Source organism: Pelophylax lessonae (assembly GCF_965119305.1).
Source record: "Pelophylax lessonae genome assembly, chromosome: 3".
Lineage (NCBI taxonomy): Eukaryota > Metazoa > Chordata > Amphibia > Anura > Ranidae > Pelophylax > Pelophylax lessonae.
This window is the reverse complement of record NC_138770.1, coordinates 26756861-26784839: the sequence shown is the minus strand read 5'-3', so window position 1 is coordinate 26784839 and position 27979 is coordinate 26756861. Positions and strand designations below refer to the sequence as shown.

The 27979-nt window shown below is 42.8% G+C and overlaps 3 protein-coding genes across 3 annotated transcripts in view; 2 read left to right on the top strand and 1 right to left on the bottom strand.

Annotated features, from left to right (window-relative positions):
* The window catches only part of LOC309550260 (uncharacterized protein), a gene marked incomplete at both ends in the record, with an annotated part of 1652360 nt that overhangs the window by 922838 nt on the left and 701543 nt on the right, over positions 1-27979 (top strand). The gene's annotated exons all lie outside the window — the stretch shown is intronic.
* LOC309549831 (uncharacterized protein) overlaps positions 1-27979 on the top strand; it is a gene marked incomplete at its 5' end in the record, with an annotated part of 163935 nt that overhangs the window by 132371 nt on the left and 3585 nt on the right.
* Positions 426-26354, bottom strand: LOC309549830 (uncharacterized protein; the record flags this gene model as incomplete). The annotated part of the gene is made up of 3 exons (XM_082250331.1): positions 426-523; positions 6884-7739; positions 26259-26354. The coding sequence occupies 3 exons, from the start codon at positions 26352-26354 to the stop codon at positions 426-428; spliced, it is 1050 nt and encodes a 349-aa protein (XP_082106457.1).

Sequence of the window (27979 nt, the reverse complement as noted above, 5' to 3'; positions counted from 1 at the left end):
TCCCCTGAGGTTATTACCTATAAATATTAGTATTCAGTTATATTATGTGCATTTAGAAAATAATTCTGTTCTTTATAAGGCTCCGTTCACATCTAGGCGTTTTGGGGCGTTTTTGGAGAGTTTTTCTGCTCTAGGATCAGCTCTCAAAACACCCAACAAGACAAATCCTATTCATTTCAATGGCCCCTGTTCACATCTGTGCGTTTTGACGCTGTAAGCAAAATGCCCAACGTTCAAAAAAGTACATGAGCTTCTTTTTGGGCAGATTACAGGCGTTTTCCATTGGCATCTATTCAATCAAAAAACGCCTGCACAAAAAACGCCTGTAAATCGCGGTAAAAAAAACGCGCGAAAACGCTACGCTCAGGTGTGAATGTAGCCTTAAACAATCTATTGAGCTGGTCAAAACCAGATCTTGAGGGAATCTATTCCACATCTCTTACAGTGAAGAAGACTTTCAGTGTTTGGAGGTTAAATATCTTTTCCTCTAGATGTAAAGAGTCCCCTTGTCTTCTGTAATCACCTGAAATTAAATATCTCTACACCAAGTTCACTATATGGACCCTTTATGTATTTATACATGGAGATCATATCCCCCTCATGTATTTATACATGGAGATCATATCCCCCCTTATGTATTTATACATGGAGATCATATCCCCCCTCATGTATTTATACATGGAGATCATATCCCCCTTATGTATTTATACATGGAGATCATATCCCCCCTCATGTATTTATACATGGAGATCATATCCCCCCTTATGTATTTATACATGGAGATCATATCCCCCCTTATGTATTTATACATGGTGATCATACCCCCCTTATGTATTTATACATGGAGATCATATCCCCCCTTATGTATTTATACATGGAGATCATATCCCCCCTTATGTATTTATACATGGAGATCATATCCCCCTTATGTATTTATACATGGTGATCATATCCCCCCCTTATGTATTTATGCATGATGATCATATCCCCCCTTATGTATTTATACATGGAGCTCATACCCCCCTTATGTATTTATACATGGAGATCATATCCCCCTCGTGTATTTATACATGGAGATCATATCCCCCTGATGTATTTATACACGGAGATCATATCCCCCTTATGTATTTATACATGGAGATCATATCTCCCCTTATGTATTTATACATGGAGATCGTATCCCCCCTTATGTATTTATACATGGGGATCATATCCCCCCTTATGTATTTATACATGGGGATCATATCCCCCCTGATGTATTTATACATATTGATCATACCCCCCCTTATGTATTTATACATGGTGATCATATCCCCCCCTTATGTAATTATACATGGTAATCATATCACCCCTTAAGTATTTATTCATGGAGATCATATCCCCCCCTTCTGTATTTATACATGGAGATCATATCTCCCCTTATGTATTTATACATGGAGATCATATCCCCCCTTATGTATTTATACATGGAGATCATATCTCCCCTTATGTATTTATACATGGAGATCATATCCCCCCTTATGTATTTATACATGATGATCATATCCCCCCTTATGTATTTATATATGGAGATCATATTCCCCCCTTATGTATTTATACATGATGATCATATCCCCCCTTATGTATTTATACATGGAGATCATATCCCCCCTTATGTATTTATACATGGTGATCATATCCCCCCTTATGTATTTATACATGGTGATTATATTCCCTTATGTATTTATACATGGAGATCATATCTCCCCTTATGTATTTATACATGGAGATCATATCCCCCCTTATGTATTTATACATGGAGATCATATCTCCCCTTATGTATTTATACATGGAGATCATATCCCCCCCTTATGTATTTATACATGGAGATCATATCCCCCCTTATGTATTTATACATGGAGATCATATCCCCCTTATGTATTTATACATGGAGATCATATCCCCCCTTATGTATTTATACATGGAGATCATATCCCCCCCCCTTATGTATTTATACATGGAGATCATATCCCCCCTTATGTATTTATACATGATGATCATACCCCCCCTTATGTATTTATACATGGAGATCATATTCCCCCCCTTATGTATTTATACATGGAGATCATATCCCCCCTTATGTATTTATACATGGAGATCATATCTCCCCTTATGTATTTATACATGGAGATCATATCCCCCCTTATGTATTTATACATGGAGATCATATCCCCCCTTATGTATTTATACATGATGATCATACCCCCCTTATGTATTTATACATGGTGATCATATCCCCTTATGTATTTATACATGGAGATCACATCCCCCCTTATGTATTTATACACGGTGATCATATCCCCCTTATGTATTTATACATGGAGATCATATCCCCCCTTATGTATTTATACATGGAGATCATATCCCCCCTTATGTATTTATACATGGAGATCATATCCCCCCCTATGTATTTAAACATGGTGATCATATCCCCCCTTGTGTATTTATACATGGAGATCATATCCCCCTTAATCTCCTCTTCTGAAGAGAGAATACATTCAGTTCCTCCAATCTCTCCTCATAGCTGAGCTTCTCCATGCCTCTTATCAGTTTGGTTGCCCTTCTCTGCCTTTTCTCCAGTTCCCCGATATCCTTTTTGAGAACTGGAGCCCAAAACTGAACTGCATATTCCAGATGAGGTCTTACTAATGATTTGTACAGATGATATCTCTCTCTCTGGAGTCCATGCCTCTCTGATACAAGATGGAAACCGCAGTTTGGCATTGCATGCTATTATTAAGCTTATGATTCACCAGAACACCCAGATCCTTCTCCGCTATGGATTCCCCCAGTTGTACCTCCCCCTAGTATGTATGATGCATGCATATTCTTACCCCCAATGCATAACTTTACATTTATCAACATTAAACCTCATTTGCCACATACTGTATTTGCCCAATGAAGCAGTGCATTGAAGTCAGCTTGTAAGTTGGAGACATCCTGCAAGGACGTTATTCCACTGCAAAGACTAAAATCCCAGACCCCCCATAATTTATAAAGATATAAAAAAATAAGGGTCCCAACACTGAGCCTTGGGGTACACCACTAATAACATTGAACCTTGGGGTACACCACTGACAACCTTGGACCATTCAGAGTAAGAATCATTAGCCACTACTCACTGAATTTGGTATTTTACTCAGTTTTCTATCCATTTACAAAAAGATTTTTCCAGCCTGTAGACTTTACCTTACACATTAGCCGTGTGTGGGGAACTGTGTCAAAATCCAAGTATACCACATTCACAGCCACCCCTCTGTCCAAGGTTTTACTTACCTCCTCATAAAAAGAAATTAGGTTTGTTTCACAACTTCTGTCTTTCAGAATCCATGCTGTCTGTTGCTTAAAATATTTTTTCCAGCAAGAACTCATCTACAGTATCTCACAAAAGTAAGTAAACCCCTCACATTTTTGTAAATATTTTATTCTATATTTTCATGTGACAACACTGAAGAAATGACACTTTGCTACAATGTAAAGTAGTGAGTGTACAGCTTGTATAACAGTGTAAATTTACTGTCCCCTCAAATTAACTCAACACGCAGTCATTATTGTTTAAACCGCTGACAACAAAAGTGAGTACACCCCTAAGTGACAATGTCCGAACTGGGCCCAAAGTTTCAATATTTTGTGTGTCCACCATTCTTTTCCTGCACTGCCTTAACCCTCTTGGGCATGGAGTTCACCAGAGCTTCACAGGTTGCCACTGGAGTCCTCTTCCCCTCCTCCATGATGACATCACAGAGCTGGTGGATGTTAGAGACCTTGCACTCCTCCACCTTCCATTTGAGGATACCCCACAGATGCTTAATAGGGTGTAGATCTGGAGACAAGCTTGGCCAGTCCATCACCTTTACCCTTAGCTTCTCTAGCAAGGCAGTTGTCGTCTTGGAGGTGTGTTTGGGGTCATTATAATGTTGGAATCCAAAGGGAGGGGATCATGCTCTGCTTCAGTATGTCACAGTACATGTTGGCATTCATGGTTCCCTCGATGAACTGTAGCTCCCCAGTGCTGGCAGCACTCCTGCAGCCCCAGACCATGACACTCCCACCACTATGTTTGACTGTAGGCAAGACACACTTGTCTTTGTACTCCTCACCTGGTTACCCCCACACACGCTTGACACCATCTGAACCAAATAAGTTTATCTTGGTCTCATCAGACCACAGGACATGGTTCTAGTAATCCATGTCCTTATTCTGCTTGTCTTCAGCAAACAGTTTGCAGGCTTTCTTGTGCATCATCTTTAGAAGATGCTTCCTTCTGGAACAACAGCCATGCAGACCAATTTGATGCAGGGTGCGGCATATGGTCAGAGCACTGACAGGCTGATCCCCCACCCCTTCAACCTCTGCAGCAATGCTGGCAGCACTCATATGTCTATTTCCCAATTACAACCTCTGTATATGACGCTAAGCACATGCACTCAACTTCTTTGGTCAATAATGGCAAGGCCTGTTCTGAGTGGAACCTCTCATATTAAACTGCTGTATGGTCTTGGCCACTGTGCTGCAGCTCAGTTTCAGGGTCTTGGCAATCTGTTTATATAAACAAAGTATTCTGCATAGGCTGCAGAATATAAGTGGGTTAGAGAATGTTGGCTGTAAAATAAGTAGGGGTACACAGTAATATGTGTTCATAGATATTTATTAATACATTTTCATGTAACAATGTACATCCGTGCAAGTTACAATTGTAATGTGACCAGTGATAACTACAAGAAACAAGACTGACAAAACATGAGACAACAGATAATGACAGTACCGGCCGGTGCACATGATCATGATATCAAGGAAAATTATGTCATGGTGTTATCCTGCATATGTGGGGTAATGTAGGATCTTCTTGATTGACTCCTTAGGAAGTTCGGATCCGTCTGAATGGGAGTATTACTAATAGCAGGGGAAAAAAACCCAATATGATAGTTAGACTCAGTCAATCAGAGAAAAAATGGGGAGAAAAAATGCCTAGTGTGATATAATTTGCGGGTACAGGCTGCAGCGGTATTGAATATAATGACTGGAGTGCAGGTATTGCTGTGGACTGCTACAGGATACTCATCGAGCCGTTCGTCTATGTGTATGTCCGGTTAACTGCGGGGATTTAAGCAGAGGAGATGGCAGGAATGCCTTTCTCTCTGACGGCAATTTGCCGTTTCTTCACCCCTTCTGTGGCCGGAATACAGTTCGATGCTGGCTGTGTGTGGATGTGGCTGCAGCATAAATGAGTGATAGGCGGGCAATCGTAAGGTCTATCACGGTGGGTGGGGACTTGTGCAGAGCTTAGGGGGAGTCTCTTTTTTGGCGGGGGGGGGGGGGATCTGGGGGGCCCTTGGTAAAAGGGGCTTTCATATTATGAAAAGCCCCCTGCCTGTAGACCCCCACAAGCACAGGCCATCAACATGGGGACAAGGTGCTTTGGGGTGGGGTGGCAGAGCTTCCCCATAGCACCCACCCCCCCATGTTGAGGACATGTGGCCTGGTATGGTTAAGGAGGAGGGGGCCCTCACTCGTCCCTTCCACTTTCCAGACCTGCCAAGCTGCATGCTGGGATAAAGTAAAGGGTCTGGTATGGATTTTAGGGGAGAACCCACGCTGTTTTTTTTTTTTTTCTAATTTTGGCCCCGAAGGGCCTGGTATGGACTGGGGGGGGGGGGGGAGCACGCCGTTTTTTCTATTGCCGGGCAATGCCAGCATTCTTTTCTTTGCATCTTTGCATTCATCTGTCAGTGGGGAAGCCCGCTGACAGCTGATGAGTCATGGTTGGTAAGGATGCGGGCGGTCGGCTTCCCGGCTTGCTGCTTAACAACCAGCTATTTCTTCACACAGAATTTGCATCGGTCAATTGTTTCTTGACTGATCCGAATTCGAATTGTTCTGAAAAGTTGGAATTTGTTAGAAAATGAATAAATGAAATAAATTTGAACAGATTTAAACTAAATTTATTACAATTTCATTTGGAGATTTGGATACATCCGAATCTAGGAATAACCAAAAATTTGTCCGGATTTGTATTCGCACCGAAACGCATTTCATGTGTCTAACACTTAATGGTCACCCGCTAACAGCTGGGCTCCCATCCAATGCAAATGGCCGCCGATGGCAGGGCCTACTCTCCAGGCATGGATGGGGGTGGCGTGTTATGGGGGAGGAACGAGGGCGGGGCTACCCAAACGTATGCTGCCATAGACATCTGTCAGGAAAGCACGTTATGGCCACTAGATGGAACTGACCATTATAGGAAATCCCAATTCACCATGACTGGGTGAATGCGGGTCACATTTCATCAACACATTTTTACCAACCAGATCTGTAAGAGTTTGTGAAATCTTCCCGCACAAAATGTACTCAGCCAATGAAAGGTAAGGACTCCATTTTTATTTTTCTCCTGCTATCAATGGCCAACACGGGACAACACTTCATCCATGTCTCTAGTGATCTCTGATCTCCTTATGAAGTGTTTCTTACATGATGAAGATCAGCCATGGAGTATATCTGAGGTGTATATCAGGGTGTGCTTCTTCCCCACATGTCCACCAACATTCATATAGAAGACATTTCCCACACTCAAGGCCCTAATACACCTCCAGGGTTGCTTGGGACCCCTGATGTACAGGAAGACAGGACTTCAGGGAGGAACAATTCCCTCACTCAGGACAGGAAAGTGGCTTCTCCCCCGTGTGAGATCTCTGATGTCTGGAAAGAGTGGACTTCCGTGAAAAACATTTCCCACACTCAGGACAGGAATACGGCTTCTCACCGGTGTGCAATCTCTGATGTCTGGAAAGATGGGACGTCTCTGAAAAAAATTTCCCGCAATCAGGACAGAAATACGGCTTCTCACCAGTGTGCAATCTCTGATGTTTGTAAAGATCAGACTTCTGTGAAAAACATTTCCCACACTCAGAACAGAAATATGGCTTTTCCCCCCTGTGAAATCTCTGATGTATGGAAAGATTGGACTTCGCTGAAAAACATTTCCCGCACTCAGGACAGGAATACGGCTTCTCCCCCGTGTGCAATCTCTGATGTCTGGAAAGAGTGGACTTCCGTAAAAAACATTTCCCACACTCAGGACAGGAATACGGCTTCTCACCGGTGTGCAATCTCTGATGTCTGGAAAGATGGGACGTCTCTGAAAAACATTTCCCGCACTCAGGACAGGAATACGGCTTCTCACCAGTGTGAGATCTCTGATGTCTGGAAAGAGTGGACTTCCTTGAAAAATATTTCCCACACTCAGGACAGGAATACGGCTTCTCACCAGTGTGCAATCTCTGATGTCTGGAAAGATGGTACTTCACTGAAAAACATTTCCCGCACTCAGGACAGGAATATGGCTTCTCACCAGTGTGCAATCTCTGATGTTTGGAAAGATCAGACTTCTGTGAAAAACATTTCCCACACTCAGAACAGAAATATGGCTTTTCCCCCCTGTGAAATCTCTGATGTATGGAAAGATTGGACTTCGCTGAAAAATATTTCCCGCACTCAGGACAGGAATATGGCTTCTCACCCATGTGCAATCTCTGATGTGTGGAAAGATAGGACTTGCATGAAAAACATTTCCCACACTCAGAACAAGAATACAGCTTCTCACCAGTGTGCAATCTCTGATGTTTGTAAAGATTGGACTTCTGTGAATAACATTTCCCGCACTCAGGACAGGAATACGGTGGTCCAGCACTGTCCCTCACAGTCTGAGGTTCCACAGGAGAAGAGGAATACGATGGTCCGGCACCGTCCCTCACAGTCTGAGGTTCCTCAGGATAAGAGGAATACAATGGTCCATCTACACTGTGTGGTGCCGGAAGGACATTTGAGGTAGCCGGGTTTTCTCCTGGACTATACTGTGTGATGTCCTCATCTTCTTCTTTACAGTCTGGAGACAAAGTGAGACAATCCTCTGAGGTTTTCCTCATCTCCAGTCCATCTACTAAAATAGAAATACATAGATTATTACTAGACATCAGCAGATTGGTTCCCCTAAACCAGGACTCCGCCCACATCAGGCAGCTTTGTCTCTGAGGATCTTACAATTCCCCCTCAAGGTAACTAGTAAATGGGTCCTCTGATCTCCTACCAGTTCATTTCTTTTTTCATGGGCCTTAGTCAGAGAGTGAGGAAACAACGAGAACTGTCTTTTATAGGAGTGACAGTGAGGCGGGGATTATAGGACGAGTGTCCCCCCCCCTCTATCACTCATTGTCATCTTCCCAACACAAGAAGTCCTGCACTTCCTTATTTAGTCATAAATAACAGTGGGGCTGAGCCCCACCAGAGGTCAGAGAGTGAGGATGAAGACTGGACTGATTCTGAAGACCACCATCATTGGGTTGACTACTCCCCAAATATCACTTTCTGTTTAAGGTTCCAAAGTTTGAGGATGTTATCACATTATTATCAACATGTAAATGTCTGTGCTTCAATCGAATCATCAGATATAAAATGTCCAGCTGGTAGAAAATGGGTGCAAAAGAAGTAAGGCCTATGTAATGTACAACTTATTATATAGGATACAAAAGTTAGGACTATACAGTATCGGAATTATGTACAACATAAAGTATATAGTGCAGGGGTCAGGAGTATATAATGTACAACATAGAGTATATGGTGCAGGGGTCAGGAGTATGTAATGTACAACATAGAGTATATAGTGCAGGGGTCAGGAGTATGTAATGTACAACATAGAGTATATAGTGCAGGGATCAGGAGTATGTAATGTACAACATAGAGTATATAGTGCAGGGATCAGGAATATGTAATGTACAACATAGAGTATATAGTACAGGGATCAGGAGTATGTAATGTACAACATAGAGTATATAGTGCAGGGGTCAGGAGTATATAATGTACAACATTGAGTATATAGTGCGGGGGCCAGGACTCATAATATTGGTATTCAGCAATCAGTGGAAGCGTATATGTTACTTGAGACAAATTGCAGAGGTCCCACGCCGCTGCCTCCCATCTCCTGAGACTGCACTCAGTGACTTGGGTCAGACTATACACACGGCACAGCCAGCAGATATCAGAGCAAGCAAATCTGGGAAAATTGCGGTCAGAGATCTTGCTAGACCTGGGCACTCTGGACCAATCAGTGAGCAGTATGGGTGGAGGAATGTATTTAGTGTTAATGACCCACCTGTGCTGATCTCTGTAGGAGTGTCCTTCTCTATAAATGTCCCCGTTATTCCATCCTCCTCCATAGACTGCTGATCATCCCTCACATACCTCTCTTCTTCTTCTGCTTTAACCTCAACTTTTATATCTATCAGATCTTCACCCTAAAAAAAATGAGAGAAAAATCATCTGTAAAATATAAGCTCACAAAAAATAATCCACACATCATCTCCACAAGTCCATGTTCTAGATACTCCTTCGCACCAACCTTGTAACAGTGAGGGATGGTGTGACCTTCCTGTGTGGAATCCCAGGAATACAGAGGATGGGGACATCTCTCTGGTGGGTTCCTGGTATTAGGTGGCTCCATCATATCCTTGTGTCCTTCTGAAAACTCCTCCATCACTCCATACTCCTCATCCTCCTCTTTATACTCTTCTTTAACATCAATATTATCATCCCCAAGGTTTCCACTCTGAATATAAAATAAAACAATCATTGTATGCTGTGTATAAATTATAACTACTAATAATTGTCACTCATCTACCTGAGTACACTGCCGGGGTATAAGATTAATACTTCTAAGATCGAGGATCTTTCTATCAACATTCCTCCCACAACTCTGGGCACCTTACAATCCGCTTACTCGTATCACTAGTGTACCTGTTCCCTCAAATACCTCGCTATTCATGTGACACCTTCTCCTCATTATACTAAGCTAACCTTCCTTCTTTATTTCAAGACATACATTTATCCCTGAAACAATGGGATGCTTACTGTATAATATCTCCTGGCTAGGCATGGTAAATGTCTTCAAAATGTGGTTCCTCCCCAAACTGCTGTACCTATTGGAGACTTTCCCGGTCCAAGTCCCTCTTTCTCAGCTGAAACCATAATTCCCATCGCATAGCACAATCCACTTTGCTTGGCTGAGATCTAGGGGCGGTCTGGGAGCACCTGACCTGTTAACCACTTCCCATCCGGGCCAATTCTGGCATTTCTCTCCTACATGTAAAAATCATTATTTCATTGCTAAAAAATTACTCAGAATCCCCAAACATTAAATATATATATATATATATATATATATATATATATATATATATATATATATATATATATATATATATATATTTTCAGCAAAGACCCTATAGAATAAAATATCGGTCGAAGCAATTTTTCAAACACAATGTTTTTGGAAAAAATACACTTTATTAAATTTTAAAGCAAACAAAAAAAAAAAACACCATAGATACTGCAACCCATTTTTTGTAAAATATAAAAGATGATGTTATGCCGAGTAATTAGATATCAAACACGTGTGTCATGCTTTAGAATTGCACCCATTAGTGAAATGGCGCAAAACTATACGGTACTTAAAAATTTCCATAGGGGACGCTTTCCAAATGTTTACAGGTTACCTGTTTAGAGTTACAGAGGAGGTCTAGTGCTAGAATTATTGTTCTTTCTCTAACGTTCACAGCAATGCCTCACATGTGTGGTCTGAACATCCTATATATATATGCGGGCGCAGGCTATGTATGCAATTGCTTTTGCGTGCGAGCTCGAGGGGACAGGGGTGCTTTAAAACTTTTTTATTATTTATTAATTTTTTTAAAATATTTTATTTGTACACCAACTCTATTTTTTTATCACTTTTATTCCTATTACAAGAAATCCCTTGTAATAGGAAAAAGGCATGACAGATCCTCTTTATGGAGAAATCTGGGGTCATTTAGACGTTTGTTCAGCTCTATGGCACTGGAGGGCAGCAGGAGAGGGGGAGGACATCCCCTCCCGCTGCCTGTAAATCAAGCAGCTCATGACCAGCTAGGGCTTTTACAAGATAGGGAATCGCTGGCTGAAAAGAAAGATATCTGGATGATGCCTGCAGCTGCACCCATCATCCAGATATCACCACTTCCAGACCGGGACGTCATATGACGGCCTTCCAGTGGGAAGTGGTTAAATTATTATTATGCCTCCCACCTCCAGTCTTTCATGTCCTGGTCTGTCCATCCCCCACCCAGTCGCTGGTCTGAAATATAATTTGGGCTTATCTAGCCCACTCACCCATGCTCTTTATTATGGTCAGCTGACTCCACCATGTCCTCTCCACTGAAACAATCCTCCTCCCCTATGCTATTTATGTTGTCCATATGGAAGAAATGTTGCACACGGTATTTTCTTTCTTCACCATGTTCTCTCCTGCTTACCTTTTATATAATCCTTCAATCCCAGACTCCCTGTCCTATGGAAGGATCCTGCCCTGGGCCGAAGCCGATAGATTTTAGTTGCGTCACTTTAAACAAACATGTATACCGAGCGCTGAGGGCACAGATCATAGATGGATTCATGGGAAGACCAGGACAAACCTATGCAGCTGTCAAATACACTTTGGATAGTGTAAGATACAGGCATACACAAAACAAAAGACCACGCTGGACCGTGAAAACAACAGCCAGGTCTATTCAGGGTAAAAGTCTCACAACAGTTTATTACCCACAATGTGGTGGATAAGAACAGTCAAGTTAATGAAAAAGCCAACAATACCACTGCAAAAGGTCCCTGGGCATTAATGGAAGGGTCATCCAGTACTACGGTGAGGGCTGATAGAGGGGCGCCAATACAAAAGCCCTGGGAAATACGATACTGACACTCGGGGGAACCAGACTGAGCACAGCGGCGCGCTCAGGTGATGTCACTGTTGGCCAGTGGGCGGGAGCAGGAAGAACCAGAGGAAGCCTCAGGGTCCCAGCATGGAATGCAAGCTCGTAAAGTTGCCGTGATGATGTGTTTTGCGCGTATGCGCCTTATCAAGTTATAGGGATAAAGGCAACTGAAATATTTGGGCTGTATGTGTCCCGATAGAGGGGCAGGGAGTGGGCGGAGCTATGCAGATCTGGATGCCACTTAACCCATCCATGCTTATGGCTGCCATTGAGTCAGTTGCCATCAAATACAAACTCTACAGTATAATCACAAATGTACAAAATATCGTCATATCAATCAGAAAAAGAACATAATAAAAAGGGCAATATTTGCCTGTATACTATAATAATAATAATAATAAATAATTAAATATTACTATTAATGTTAATATGTCCACCAGCTACAACAAGTATGACACACAAAGTGGTAAAAGAAGTTAATGGGATATGAGGATTATTATTAGACAATATTATGGATCTCTAAGTCCTCATTCAAGCCATATGGTGATAAGGAACCAAACTTATAAATCCAGAAGGTCTCCTTCCTACATAAGAGGGAGAACCTTTCATTATCAGTAGGTGAACCCTTGTGGAAGGTCTCAGGTGCCATGACCTCCAGATTGTTGCAGAGTGCGATCACTGGGTGCAGCGGAGTCCATTCAGATCAGACATTGTGGAGTAAACAGGAACTGGCTTCTTTTATTGAAACATAACACAGATATCAAATATGTCACCTCATTGTAAAAAGAACAACAGACAGGAAGAGATAACCAACAAGTACAGTACAGTGTACAGGAAATGCACATCATAGAGAATGCATAGCATATCACTTAGCATTAGCGACATCTACTGTCCTATTTGTGAACTGCAGTCTAGATGAATGCTTTGCATCCAAAAACTCTTAGGTGTTTTACATTTGGCTTCTCATTGTGCCAAAGTTCATATGGAGTTTTCTCTATTGTTCTGGAAAGAATTCTGTTCTGCAAATATGTAGCTGTCATAGCTGCTTCACCCCAGTATTTTTGTGGTAGTCCAGAGTCTGTCAGCATACATCTGATCATTTCAGTCAGAGTTCTGTTCTTTCTTTCAGCTACTCCATTTTGTTCTGGTGTATATGGAACGGTCTTTTGATGTTCTATTCCATTCTCTTTTAAGTACTCTTGTATCTTATATCCTGTGAATTCACCTCCATTGTCACTCCGAAGTATGAGAGGCTTCCTCTGAAACTTGTTACTGGTCTTTATTATATAGTCTTGTAATTTGTCAAAAACTTCACTCTTGTGTTGCGTTAGGTAGGTGACTGTGTATCTTGAATAGTCGTCTATGAAAGTCACTATGTACCTTTTGCCTCCAGGTGTGGGTGGGTTTAGGGGACCACACACGTCACTGTGAACTAAGTCAAGTGGTCTTGAAGCTCTCTTCTGACTGACTTTAGGAAGTGTTGCTCTTGTAGCTTTGGATTTAATGCAACATTCACACTTAACAGTAACTGGACAAGGGGATATTGTTAGATCCCTTGTCAGATTCCTCCTCTGTAGTTCCTGTATGCATTCTGGGTGTCTGTGACCTAGACGTCTGTGCCATATATGTATACAGTCATTGTGCTTGTGTGTACATAGTCTCACCTTTTCCTTCACTGTGTCGAGGTGATATAAATGATCATCCAGCTTGACACTTGCTACTGTCTGGTTGCCGTTTAGGATTGAACACTTGTCATCTTGGAATGTTACAGTGAGTCCTCTGGCTGTCAGACGCTTCACAGATAAGAGTCCTCCTTCTAGATTAGGAACATAAAGCACATCTTTCACTGGTATGGCTAGATTGAGTCCCGCATCATCAGGGCATACAAGGGTTCCATGCCCATATCCTTCTGCATGTATTTTGCTTCCATCTGCAAGATAAATAATTTCTTTGTTGTTCAGATCAAGTTCTGTGAAAAAACTTCTATCACTTGTCATGTGACTGGTTGCCCCCAAATCGATGCACCAGCCTTGACATTTATTGTTGCCTGTCGCTTTAAATGTGGCATTCCAGTTTCCTTCCCATGGATCATTGATTGTGGCTTTGGCCTTTTGTTTAGCATAAGAGGGACGCTGTCTTCTTTGCTCTGCTTTCCATATAGTACAGTGTTTCTTTATGTGTCCCTGTTTGTGACATCTGAAACACACTCTGGTCTCTTTCCTGTGTAACCTTGCGTCTGTAGCTTTAAGAGCGGTTCTGGTGTCAGTTTCTGTGGAGTCATGCACTAATTCCTTTCTTCTCTGATACTCCTCTATGAGCCTGGTTTTTACAAATGTAATGCCCCGTACACACGTGCAGATTATCTGAAGACTTTTGTCTTCAGATTTACCTTTTCTATGTAGTGCAAGGGCCTGCCGGATTGCATACAAATTGAAAGTGTTTAGGTTTGACCTCATATTATATGGTTTTGGTAAGTCTGCAGACAAAAGTCTTCAGATAATCTGCACGTGTGTATGGGGCATTAGCGTCAGATCTGTCTCGGGTTGTGTCTCCAGTGCATTGATCAGTGCAGTATATGTATCGGGCAAACTGCATAACAACATGGCTGCTGCGTGGCTGTCTGTTATATTCTCCCCGATTGATCTGAGTTGTGCAATCACTTCCAGCATTGCATTTATATGCGCCTGCATGTCCTGTTCTCTGCTAAGTCTCATTTTGTAAAGTTTCTGCAGTAGAAACAGCTTGCTGTTCAAACTGGATCTTTCATGCAGTCTATTTAGAATGTCCCACATGCCTTTCGCTGTGTCCTCATGGCGTATATGTATGAGCTGATCATCCTCCACTAGTAAGCTTATGGTGGCCCGTGCCTGTCTGTTTTTCTTGTCCCAGTCCTGATTATTGTCCTGTGGCCTCTCTGTAGTGGTAACCTCCCACAAGTCATCTCTAGATAATAGCATTTCCACTTTGAACTTCCATAGCTGATAATTGTCATTGTTCAGCTTGGCCACTGAGAGTTTAAGTTCTGAGTTTCCGGCCATTTTTCCCTCCTTTATATATAAACAATCTTACTTGTCTTTGGAGATGTCACTGGAAAGCTTCCTTATGTCGATTTCCGCATAAGTCACACTGTCTCCCATTCAAGGCTTTGTTCTGCCTGGGCCGCACCTGGTCATAAGGCTTTATCCGGATCCTGGGCCCATAACCTGTTGCAGAGTGCGATCACTGGGTGCAGCGGAGTCCATTCAGATCAGACATTGTGGAGTAAACAGGAACTGGCTTCTTTTATTGGAACATAACACAGATATCAAATATGTCACCTCATTGCAAAAAGAACAACAGACAGGAAGAGATAACCAACAAGTACAGTACAGTGTACAGGAAATGCACATCATAGAGAATGCATAGCATATCACTTAGCATTAGCGACATCTACTGTCCTATTTGTGAACTGCAGTCTATCTGTAATAGGCTAAGCTTTAAAGTTGTTGTATCTCCAACACAGATAAGCCATGTGCTTGTGATGTGTCTGGAGAAAGTGGCGGGGAACAGGGACCTTTTGCAGAGGTATTGTTGGCTTTTTAATTAACTTGACTGTTCTTATCCACCACATTGTGGTCAATAATCTGTTGTGAGATTTTTCCTCTTAATAGACCTGGCTGTTGTTTTCACAGTCCTGCAGATAATTCTCCTTATAGATGCGTCATTTTGTAGATTTGGTTACACGCAAACTCAGACCCTTTGAGGAATTCCACACTAAGCACCATATTCCCAATAACCTCTTTACCTCTTATATTCAATGGAAGCATTTTTCTCCCCCCTCTCTCCATCATTAGCTTTACACCGACCAACCAAATTCAAACACATATGAATCCAAGGCCCACACCAACCACACCTCATATCCTCCATCTACAAACTATTATACCAGGTGCTCCCGGTTACTGAAAACCTTCACTTACACTATATTGCCAAAAGTATTGGGACGCCTGCCTTTACACACACATGAACTTTAATGGCATCCCAGTCTTAGTCTGTAGGGTTCAATATTGAGTTGGCCCACCCTTTGCAGCTATAATAGCTTCAACTCTTCTTGGCACAATGCAGTCAGGCAAGTACCATTCTCCTGGCAACCACCAAACCCAGACATGTCCATCGGATGGCCAAACATCTCATGTTCTATCCAGAACTTTGAGGGTTCCTCTGACTTATTTCAGTTTACTGCATATACTGTCCAAGTATGCTGTATGTCTATTGTAATCTAAAGAGTATTATCTACAGTATATACCCTCTTCATGGTGTAATATCTATATAACCTCTTCATGGTGTAATATCTATTCTATATATACCCTCTTCATGGTGTAATATCTATATACCCTCTTCATGGTGTAATATCTATTCTATATATACCCTCTTCATGGTGTAATATCTATATACCCTCTTCATGGTGTAATACCTATATACCCTCTTCATGGTGTAATATCTATTCTATATATACCCTCTTCATGGTGTAATACCTATATACCCTCTTCATAGTGTAATACCTATATACCCTCTTCATGGTGTAATATTTATATACTCTCTACATGGTGTAATTCCTATATACCCTCTTCATAGTGTAATATTTATATACCCTCTTCATGGTGTAATATCTATATACCCTCTTCATGCTGTAATATCTATACACCCTCTTCATGCTGTAATATGTATATACTCTCTTCATGGTGTAATATCTATATACCCTCTTCATGCTGTAATATCTATATACCCTCTTCATGGTGTAATATCTATATACCCTCTTCATGGTGTAATATCTATATACCCTCCTCATTACCTGTGTTGTGAAATACAATGGATGTGACTTCTTTATTTTTGGTAAATTCAATAAAAATAAAATTACAAAAAAGAATTCCCAGCACCGCTCACCTCTCCTGTCAGCAGCTCCATCATCTTCTTGGTAACTTCTAGAATCTCCTGCATGTTGTGTCTCTCAGGTTTTAGGGAGTCACATGGAGGCACTGTGATGGTCATATGATCATCTGACTTCAGAAGAGGAAATCTCTATATTGAGGAATCAATAGGAATATCATGTTAGAATCCCAGAATCCTCCTCACTAGTGATGTCGCGAACATAAAATTTAATGTTCGCGAACGGCGAACATCGGCAAATGTTCGCGAACCGGCGAACATTGTGAACCGCCATAGACTTCAATAGGCAGGCAAATTTTAAAACCCACAGGGACTCTTTCTGGCCACAATAGTGATGGAAAAGTTGTTTCAAGGGGACTAACGCCTGGACTGTGGCATGCCGGAGGGGGATCCATGGCAAAACTCCCATGGAAAATTACGTAGTTGACGCAGAGTCGGGTTTTAATCCATAAAGGGCATAAATCACCTAACATTCCTAAATTGTTTGGAATAACGTGCTTTAAAACATCCAGTGTGTGTATACGATCAGGTATGATGTTGTATCGATCAGGTAGTGTAAGGGTTACGCCCGCTTCACAGTGACAGACCAAACTCTGACAGACCAAACTCCCCTTTTAACGCACCGCAAACATCCGCAAACAGACCAGAACCGACCAAAATGGGACAGGAACTGGGCTTTAAGGGTTACTGTTAGGTTTAGTGTTAGGGGATAGGGTTAGGGTTATGGTGAGATACTTAGGGTTAGAGTTAGTAACCCTACCCCTCTAACCCTAAGCACTAAAAATAACCCTAACCCTAATTCTAATTCTAATTTTTTTTTTTCTGGTTCTGGACATGCTACAGAGCTGAAACTTCACAGGTACACTTTTTAGACCCCCCAGACACTAAATCCAAAGAATTTTTTTTTCCAATAATTGGCTCTCTATCAAAAATTGCAATTTTTAAGAACTTTTTTTGTGTGATTTAGTGTCTGGGGGGTCTAAAAAGTGTACCTGTGAAGTTTCAGCTCTGTAGAATGTCCAGAACCAGAAAAAAAGATCATTTTTCAGTAGAGCAGGGATGGTGGGAACCCTCCTTTTACACCTATATGATCTTTTTTTTTCTGGTTCTGGGCATGCTACAGAGCTGAAACTTCACAGGTACACTTTTTAGACCCCCCCCCCCCCGACACTAATCCCAAAAAAGTCATGCCTGCCTCCAAAAATGCCTGATAAATATATAGAAAAAAATACTCAAATCCCAGCCCTAAAAAGGGCTTTTGGGGACAATATATATATATATCCAAAAAAAAAAAACTCAAATACCAGCCCTAAGAAGGGCTTTTTGGGGTGCTGTCAGGATGCTGTCCTTACAGCAGGAGTGTACCAAGAACACTGACTAACAAGACCGGGAACACTGACTAACAACTGTCCCTAGCTATTAACAGCAGCAGCAACAGCAGCACTCTCCCTGCTCTCAGTAACACACTGCTTCAGAAATGATCTAAGATGGATGCTGCCCTTGCTTATTTATAGGAGGTGGGAGGGTCTGGGAGGAAGGGTATGCTGATTGGCCTGGAATGTGTCTGCTGACTGTGAGGTTCAGGGTCAAAGTTTGCCTCAATGATGTATTATAGGGGGCGGACCGAACATCGCATATGTTCGCCCGCCGAGGCGAACACGAACATGCGAAGTTCGCCGGGAACTGTCCATCGGCGAACAGTTCGGGACATCTCTACTCCTCACCTCTCCGGTCAGGTCTGTGTTTTATTAATAGAGATAAGAGTGATGTCATGTGACCTCCCAGAATCCTCCTCACCTCTCTTGTCAGGTCTGTGTTTTATTAATAGAGATAAGAATGATGTCATGTGACCTCCCAGAATCCTCCTCACCTCTCCGGTCAGCAGGTAGATGATCTCCAGGGTGAGGTTTAGTATCTTCTCAGTCATGTGACTCCGGTCCTCCTCCATCTTCATTGGTCATGTGATCTATACAGGTTTCCCTGTAAACCAATAATTGATGACAGAGAATGATGTGGACTGCACTGGTTGTACAATATTAGGATGGGGATGTATGGGGGATAATATGAGGGAAGAATGGACCCCGGTGGGATTACACAGAGCAACATTCAGTTTAGTGTTGTTTTGATCCAGAAGTCTCTTACCTTTGGCTTGACAGATCACAAAGTCTTTTTTGCTAGTTTTTAATCTGCTGGTAAAGAGGGACAAATACGATTGTTTTTATGTCTAAACAAACCCCCCCATCCCCCACACCTAATACAAGTCAACTGTAAAAAAAAAGAGTAATCGAGAAATAAGAATGAGGAGAATATTTCGGCCCCGTAAGTGGGGTAATGTTATGATCCTGAAGGGTTTATTCTAAGTTTCCACACCATATATGTGTGTATCATCATCTGCTGGAGATAAAAGACATCACAGTGACTAGGGAGGAAGAGGACGGACGGGGGGGGGGGGGGGGGGGGGGTTGGGGTTACTGGGTGTAAATAGAAAATAAGATCTTATTACCTCCTCTGCTTCCACTTCCAGTAATGGCTTCTCTTTATTTCCTCCCAACTGACCTTTCACCCGGAAAATCTTTTTTTATCTGACATCACTTCCTGTCTGTACCTGACATCACTTCCTGTCTGTATTCCATAGAGACTTCCTGTCTGGGTAGAAGTGAGATCACCACCTTGTGGAGATCAGAGAAACTGCAGCCCTGAGAACCGTCTGGTAGTGTGAACACGGCCTTGTGCTGTGTGTGTATGTACTGTATATCCTTCCCCTTTCTCTCCTCCCTGAGTGTGTATGAAGAGGCGGAGCTCCTACTGGAACAGCGGTCGGAGGAGGAAGCCGAGTCTAGGAGGGAGACTGACAGAAAGCGCAGCAGACTTGCAGGAGTGAGCGAGGAGGATCCAGTTCCTTTGCCATCGGAGGTGAGGAGAGTGTGAAGGATGTTTGTGTCTCTGGTAGCTGAAAAGCTGGGAGTCATATTGCTCTGGTGAGTGGGGAAGCACTACTAAGGGGGCGCCCTCACCATCACGTGTGTAAGAGGTGGAAGAAGGCGTGGCTACACTACAGCTGGCACAGTTTGGAGCACGGAGCACTTTCACACCTTATCAACTTTTCATTCATTTGTGGACTGTTTTTTGAGAAGTAGATGCAAAGTGGAAGCAGTGGACTTGCGAGAACTCTATATTGAGTACACAATGTTGTACAAATTACATGAATTTGCACAGGTTTTTAGGTTATTTAATATAGCAGCAAATATTATGAGATTAAAGAAGTATGTGCAAAATGGAAGCAGTGGATCTGCAGGGAACAGCATCTTGAGCACAAAGCACTTTATGTTGTATATAAATTTGTACATGGTTCAGTTTACTTCATCTATTGAAAAACACCATAAGATCAATGAAGTAGGTGTAAAGTGGGAGCAGTGAATCTGCAGAGAATATTATTTTGAGCTCCTAGCACTTTATATATGAAGGTATCCACATACAGTGCCGGGACAAGGTGATCCAGGGCAAGATGGCAAACTGCAGCCCCCCTTCCTTAAGGTTAGGGTCAGGGCGCCCCCATTCCTGCAATAAAACCACTGCACCCAGAGCAGCCATCCCTCCTGACCCCCCTTTTTCCGGCCCTGTCCACATATTTTAGTGTATTTGTAATAATTTATGTGCACACACAATAGGACAGCGCTGTGACACATAATGCTCTTCTAGTTGATAAAGGGAATACTTACCTTTGTTACAGCAGCAGTCCGGTAGAAGTTATTTTTGTAGGTTTTTGAGTTGTTACACATAGCGCAGGTTTTTTTCAATTTATATTGGTGACATAATTGCCCAAATCTGGGGATTAGGAGCCATTTCCACCCTTTACTCTCGGCTGGGGTTCTTTGTATCCATATAACAGATGTTCTACATGACTAAATCTGTAATCAATTTTACTGCAAAATCAAAGGTGCCCGAAATGTCTCCCCCCCCCCCCCCCCCGAGCAGTAATATATTTCTATCCTCCTTGGTGGGAGTGGAGATGACCCATCTATAAGGATATACAGTACACACACACACAGCATAAGGCCGAGATGTTTATCAGGGCCGCAGTTCCTCTGAGCTCCACAAGGTGGTGATCTCACTTCTCCCCAGACAGGAAGTCTCTATGGAATACAGACAGGAAGTTGCAGGTGAGAGGTGAGTTGGGAGGAAGTAGAGAGGAGATATCGCTGGAAGTGGCAGCAGACTGAGGAGGTAATAAGATCTTATTTTCACCCAGTAACCCCCCCCCCCCCCGTCATGTCCGTCCTCTTCCTCCATAGTCACTGTGACGTCTTTTATCTTCAGCAGATGATGATACTTTTCTTTAAAACTCTGCCCTCTTAATAGTCTGATTTTAGATGTGAAAGACGTGCTTTAATTGTTAGCTATCCTTATATTAACCTATGATTAATTAATTAACAAACAACCACCCCCAACCTTAACAGTATAAAATGAGAGCACCCTTATGGGGACAGCACGTTACTGGGGGGAACGTTGCTGGGGGTTCTTTACTTCAGTGATTCTTTCTCTAAATGATTCTTTATACAAGTGATTTGCACTTCAAGTTCTGCACTTCAGCGATTGCACAAAGTGAACATACATAACAAACTGAACTGAAAAGTACCAAACAGGCTGCAGGTGATCCTGTCTCTCTATTCAGCTCTCCTTCCACTCTGTAACATGCGCTCTCTACCACTCCTTCTGGTAGTTGTGTCCTCTCTCCTTATACTCTCTTTCCTTCACACCTTCTATATATCACCCTCCTTTCTGTCCTCTCCCTATTACTGCACTCACCATCTCCTCCTAATTCTATACCCACATGCTGATAAAACATCCAGGACGCTGGGACATGTCCCTTCGTATAAATCGCACTACCTCACTCAGTTCTTCTAACCTCTGGAGATTTATCCCTGAACCCTGGGCGTCTATCATATAACTGTGCCCAATGCTCCCATCACCCTAAACCTTCTGGCAGCAGCCGCAATCCACAAAACTTGTTTTCCATTACTCTTCTTCCCAAAACCAATCTCCCCTTCTCCTGAGCCCTCTGGAATGCCCGCTCTGCCTGTGACAAACTCACCTCCCTCCATGACCTCTTTATCACAAATTCCTTTAACTTATTTGCTATTACCGAAATCTGGCTTCATGAATCCGACACTGCTTCTCCTGCTTCCCTCCCCCATGATGGCCTTCTCCGGACTCACTCTTCCAGACCTACGCAGCTCCTAACAGGTACTTCACCCACCTACCCCTACTGACACTCTCCTCTTCAGAGGCACATTGTATTTGTCTCTTTTCTTCCATTTCTCTCTTCTGAAATCCCCACAATAATTTTTGGTGACTTCAACACCCTTTTAATGCTAATAATACAGCTACTTCTAAAGTTCTCAGCCTAGCCTCCTCTTTTGACCTGAAGCAATGGATACAGGCTCCTACCCACTCGGATGGTAACACCCTTGACCTTGTATTCTCCTATCTATGTATCCCGTCCAACAATCCTCTCCTACTCTCTGATCACCACCTTATTCGTTTTGCTCTCTCCCTGGCTTCCACCTTCTCTCTTCCCAACCGCCTAACAGTTACCCGTAGAAACCTTCAACACCACAACACTTCTCAGCTCTACTACTGACCACCCCTATACAAAATCTCACCCCCTGTCTTGCCCTAACCTAGCCACTTCTGTCTATAACAGTTATATGTCATCCTCCCTAGACAAGCTGGTCCCCCCCCACCCCTCACTACACACAGAATCAGGCCCTGAACCTTGGAAAATAGATGACACCAGAAGTTTCAGAAAAAGTAGCTGCACTCTTAAGCATCTGTGGCGTAAGACTAAGTCCCAGAATGACTTCAACCAATATAAATCTGCCCTCCGAAAATGCTACTCTTGCCTCTTCACTGCCAAGCAGACAACGCTTCTCTACCTTCAACTCTCTTCTTCGTCCTCCTCTGCCTCCACTCTCCAACTCACTCACTGCCCAGAAGATCACCAATCACTTCAACAATAAGATTGAATCAATTCATGATAAAGAGATCTCCAATGTACAGATACATCCCCCACTTAACACCCCATGTCCAATCATTACCTCCCCCATTCAATCCTGCAACTATTGATGAGGCTGCTAAATTTTTTCCAACTCCCACCTGCCCCCTGGACTCTGCTCCCGCACAAGTGCTACAGTCACCCACTGGCTTTATTTTACACTCTCTAACCCACATCCTAAATCTCTCCCTCTCTTCCGGCACCTTCCCCAACTCTCTAAAACATGCACTAATCACCCCTATCTTTAAAAAGCCCTCTCTGGACCCCATGCTCACCTCCTTTATTCCCCTTTTCCTCCAGACTCCTTGAAAGCCTGGTCTACAACTGACTGAGTGACCATTTGATTTAGAACAAATTTCGCAATCCCCTTCTGTCTGGATTTTGCTCTCAACACTCCACAGAAACTGCTCTCCTTACAGAGAACAGCTAAAACCAATGGAAACTTTTCTGTACTCCTACTCCTGGACCTCTCTGCTGCCTTTGATACAGTGGACCACCCCTCCTCTTCAAAAAACTCCACTCCTTTGGTCTCTGTGACTGTACTCTTCGCTGGTTCTCATCCAACCTATCACACTGCACCTTCAGTTTCACCTACAATTCGACTCCCTCTTCTCCTCTTCCTTACTCTGTCGGGGTTCCCCAAGGTTCTGTTCTTGGACCTCTCCTATTCTCGGTCTACACCTCCTCTCTGGGTCACTTGATTGCCTCCCATGGCTTTTAATACCATTTCTATGCTGACGCCACCAAAATGTATCTTTCTATCCTTCAGCTCACTCCATCATCTCCTCATGCATTACTAATTTACTAACAGACAAATCAGTCTGGATGTCACACCACTTCCTCAAACTCAATCTATCCAAAACCAAACTCATATTATTTCCTCCCTCACAAGCCTCTTCACCTAATTTCTCTGTCCAAATCAACGGCACAACTATCACCCCATCCCCGCATGCCAAGGTGCAAGGTGTATTCCTGGACTCTGAACTATCCTATCAGACCCATATCCATTCACTATCCACAACTTTCCGCTTCAACCTCCGCAACATCTCTGATATACACCCCTTCCTAACCAATGACACCACAAAGCTCCTAATTCACTCCCTAATCCTCTCTCGCCTCGACTACAGCAACTCCCTTCTCATTGGCTTACCCTTACATAAGTTATCCCCCTTTTAGTCTGTCAATCCCTCCATTGGCTGCCACTCACTCAACAAAATAAATTTGAAATACTAACAACAACTTACAAAGCCATCCACGACTCTGCTCCCAGCTACATCACTAACCTGGTCTCACAATACCAACCAAATTGTTCAATTTGTTCCTCATAAGACCTCCTGCCCTCTTGCTCCCTTGTCACCTCCTCCCATGCTCGTCTCCAAGACTTCCCCCAAGCCTCTCCTATCCTATGGAACTCCCTACATCAATCTGTCCGACTATCTCCATCTCTTCAGAGAAGCCTATTGTGCCCACACCTATCAACTGTACATTCATTTTCTTCATCAGCCCATCCCCCCACAGTTATTACCTTTTTTATCACTTGACCCTTCCACCTAAACTTCTAATGAGCAGGGCCCTCTGAATCCTCCTGTAATAAATTGTATTCTAATTGTACTGTCTGCCCTCATGTTGTAAAGTGCTGCGTAAACTGCAATATATAAATCCTGTATAATAATAATAAATGTGCTCCCCTGGGGAGAGGAGTTTTTGAATGTACAGCAAACCTCCCACTACCCACTCACATCCACATCCTATTATTGTGTGACTAATACAATCCAAATAATTCTTACCTTCATTTCCCAAAGTTATCCGTCTACAAGGAGACCTGTATAGATCAAATGAGGATGGAGGAGGACCGGAGTCACATGACTGAGAAGATACTAAACCTCACCCTGGAGATCATCTACCTGCTGACTGGAGAGGTGAGGAGGATTCTGGGAGGTCACATGACATCACTCTTATCTCTATTAATAAAACACAGACCTGACCAGAGAGGTGAGGGGGATTCTGGGAGGTCACATGACATCACTCTTATCTCTATAAATAAAACACAGACCTGACCGGAGAGGTGAGGAGGATTCTGGGAGGTCACATGACATCGCTCTTATCTCTATTAATCAAACACAGACCTAACCGGAGAGGTGAGGGGGATTCTGGGACTCTAACATGATATTCCTATTGGTTCCTGAATACAGAAATGTCCTCCTCTGAAGTCAGGTGATCGAATGACCATAACAGTGCCTTCATGTGACTCCCTAAAACCTGAGAGACACAACATGCAGAAGATTCTAGAAGTCACCAAGAAGATGATGGAGCTGCTGACAGGAGAGGTAAACGGTGCTGGGAATTCTTTTTTGTAATTTTATTTTTATTGAATTTCCCAAAAATAAAGAGGAAAATAGTCAATGGTTTGAATTACGCAAACAACACAAACAGCATGAAGAGGGTATATAGATATTACAGCATTGCGGCGGGAGTTACTTTGGGCGGGGGGCTTGTGGAACCCAGATTACATTAGAGAGGTCAGGAAACTCTTTGCCCGGCTCCCCCGGCCCCTCCTATGTGTAAGTCACCCTGTGTCTATTAGGGGCACAGGGTGACAGAGAAACCCAGTTGGGTCTGCACTAACCAGACTCACAGTACAACCACACTGGACTCAGCATTTCCTGTTACCCCGGTTATCCTGGGTTCTATATGTGTGGTTTGTGTTGAAAGAATGAAGGGGGCTCTTTCCCTTAAGACCATAATATTTATGAACAATATCCCTCAATAAATATATTATGATACATTGGTTCGACCTTTTCAGGCTGCTTGTAGGAGTTTATCTAATAGACCATTGCTAGATAGTTTGAGGTGGGGTGGGGTGGGGTTTGTTGTTGTTAAGTGCCTGTATCCCATCGTTCTGTTGTTTCTGTCTGCCTTGGGATCAACCTATTATGGGATGTATATGTGTATGTGGATTAGCTACTAAAGGGGAGGGGGGATTGTCCCAGAGTGTATAACTCTTTGTGCCTGTGTTTGAATAAACAGTCTTATGCTTCTTACCACCCTACACTGATGTCTTGACAAGTGACTGGGTGGGCTAAGGGATCTTGGATCGTGCTGGTACCAGGCAAGAGAAGCTTATACGGCAGACATACTTTTCTTGAGTACGGGGTCCGTCACAAGCATGAAGAGGGTATATAGGTATTACGCCATTAAGAGGGTATATAGATATTATAGCATGATATATCATGACTTGATAAAGTGCATGGGTGCGAAACTTGTCATTACGGCAACTGTCCAAGCTTGCGTTCCATGCTGGGACCCTGAGGCTTTCTCTGGTTCTTCCTGCTCCCGCCCACTGGCCAACCGTGATGTCACCCGAGCCCGTTGCTGAGCTCCTTCTGGTTCCCCAAGTATCGTATTTCCCAGGGCTTTTGGATTGGCGCCCCTCTATCAGCCCTCACCACAGGGCTGGATGACCCTTCCATTAATGCCCAGGGACCTTTTGCAGTGGTATTGTTGGCTTTTTCAATTCCCTTGACTGTTCTTATCCACCACATTGTGGGTAATAAACTGTTGTGAGACTTTTACCCTTTAAATACCTGGCTGTTGTCCTGCAGCTAATTCTCCTTCTATTGACTACTGGGGGGGCACCTAGTGTGGTCTTTTGTGTATGCCTGTATCTTGCACTATCCAAAGTTTATTTTGACAGCTGCCTAGGTTTGTCCTGGTCTTCCCATGAATCCATCTATGATCTGTTCTCTCAGCCCACGGTATACATGTTTGTTTAAAATGACCCAACTGAAATCTATTGGCTTCGGCCCAGGGCAGGATCCTTCCATAGGACAGGGAGTCTGGGATGGAAGGATTATATAAAAGGTAAGCAGAGGAGAACATGGTGAAGAAAGAAAATACTGTGTGCAACATTTTTTCCTTATGGACAACATAAATAGCATAGGGGAGGAGGATTGTTTCAGTGGAGAGGACATGGTGGAGTCAGCTGACCATAATAAAGGGCATGGGTGAGTGGGCTAGATAAGCCCAAATTCTATTTCAGACCGGCGACTGGGTGGGGGATGGACAGACCAGGACATGAAAGCCTGGAGGTGAGAGGCATAATAATAATTTAACCACTTCCCATCGGAAGGCCGTCATATGACGTCCCGGACTTGAAGTGGTGATATCTGGATGATGGGTGCAGCTACAGGCATCATCCAGATATCTTTCTTTTCAGCCAGCAAATCCCTATCTTGTAGAAGCCCTAGCTGGTCATGAGCCGCTTGATTTACAGGCTGCGGGGGGGAGGGATGTCCTCCCCCCTCCTGCTGCCCTCCAGTGCCATAGAGCTGACCATAGAATGGATGGTCCCCGTCCATCTCTATGCTCCTGGGAGGCCGAAAGCAACATTATGACATCACTTCTGGTGCTGTCAGATGTAAACACTGCCAGTTTTTCATCCTGGAAAGCAGAGATCAATGTTTTTTTTAATCTCATGCTTTCCAGGGTAGAGGAGATATCTGGGTTCTATGGGACCACAGATTTCTCCATAAAGAGGACCTGTCACACCTTATTCCTATCACAAGGGATGTGTACATTTCTTGTAATAGGAATAAAAGTGATCAAAAAATAGAGTTGGTGTACAAATAAAAAATAAATAAAAAAATATTAAATAATAATAATAAAAAAGATTTTAAAGTACTCCTGTCCCCTCGTGCTCGCACGCAAAAGCAAACGCATACGTAGGCTGCGCCCGCATATATAAATATACGATGTTTGGACCACACACGTGAGGCATCGCTGTGAACGATAGAAGAAGAGCAATAATTCTAGCACTAGACCTTCTCTGTAACTCTAAACAGGTAACCTGTAAACATTTGGAAAGCGTCGCCTATGGAGATTTTTTAGTTTTGCGCCATTTCACAAATGGGTGCAATTCTAAAGCATGGCACATGTGTTTGATATCTAATCACTCGGCATAACATCATCTTATATATTTTACAAAAATTGGGTTACAGGTATCTATGATGGTTTTTTTTTAATTCATTAAAGTGTATTTTTTTCCAAAGAAATTGTGTTTGAAAAATTGCTTCTATTTATTCTCTAGGGTCTTTGCTGAAAATATATATATATTTTTATTTTTTGGGGGTTCTGAGTCATTTTTTAGCAAATAAATGATGATTTTGAC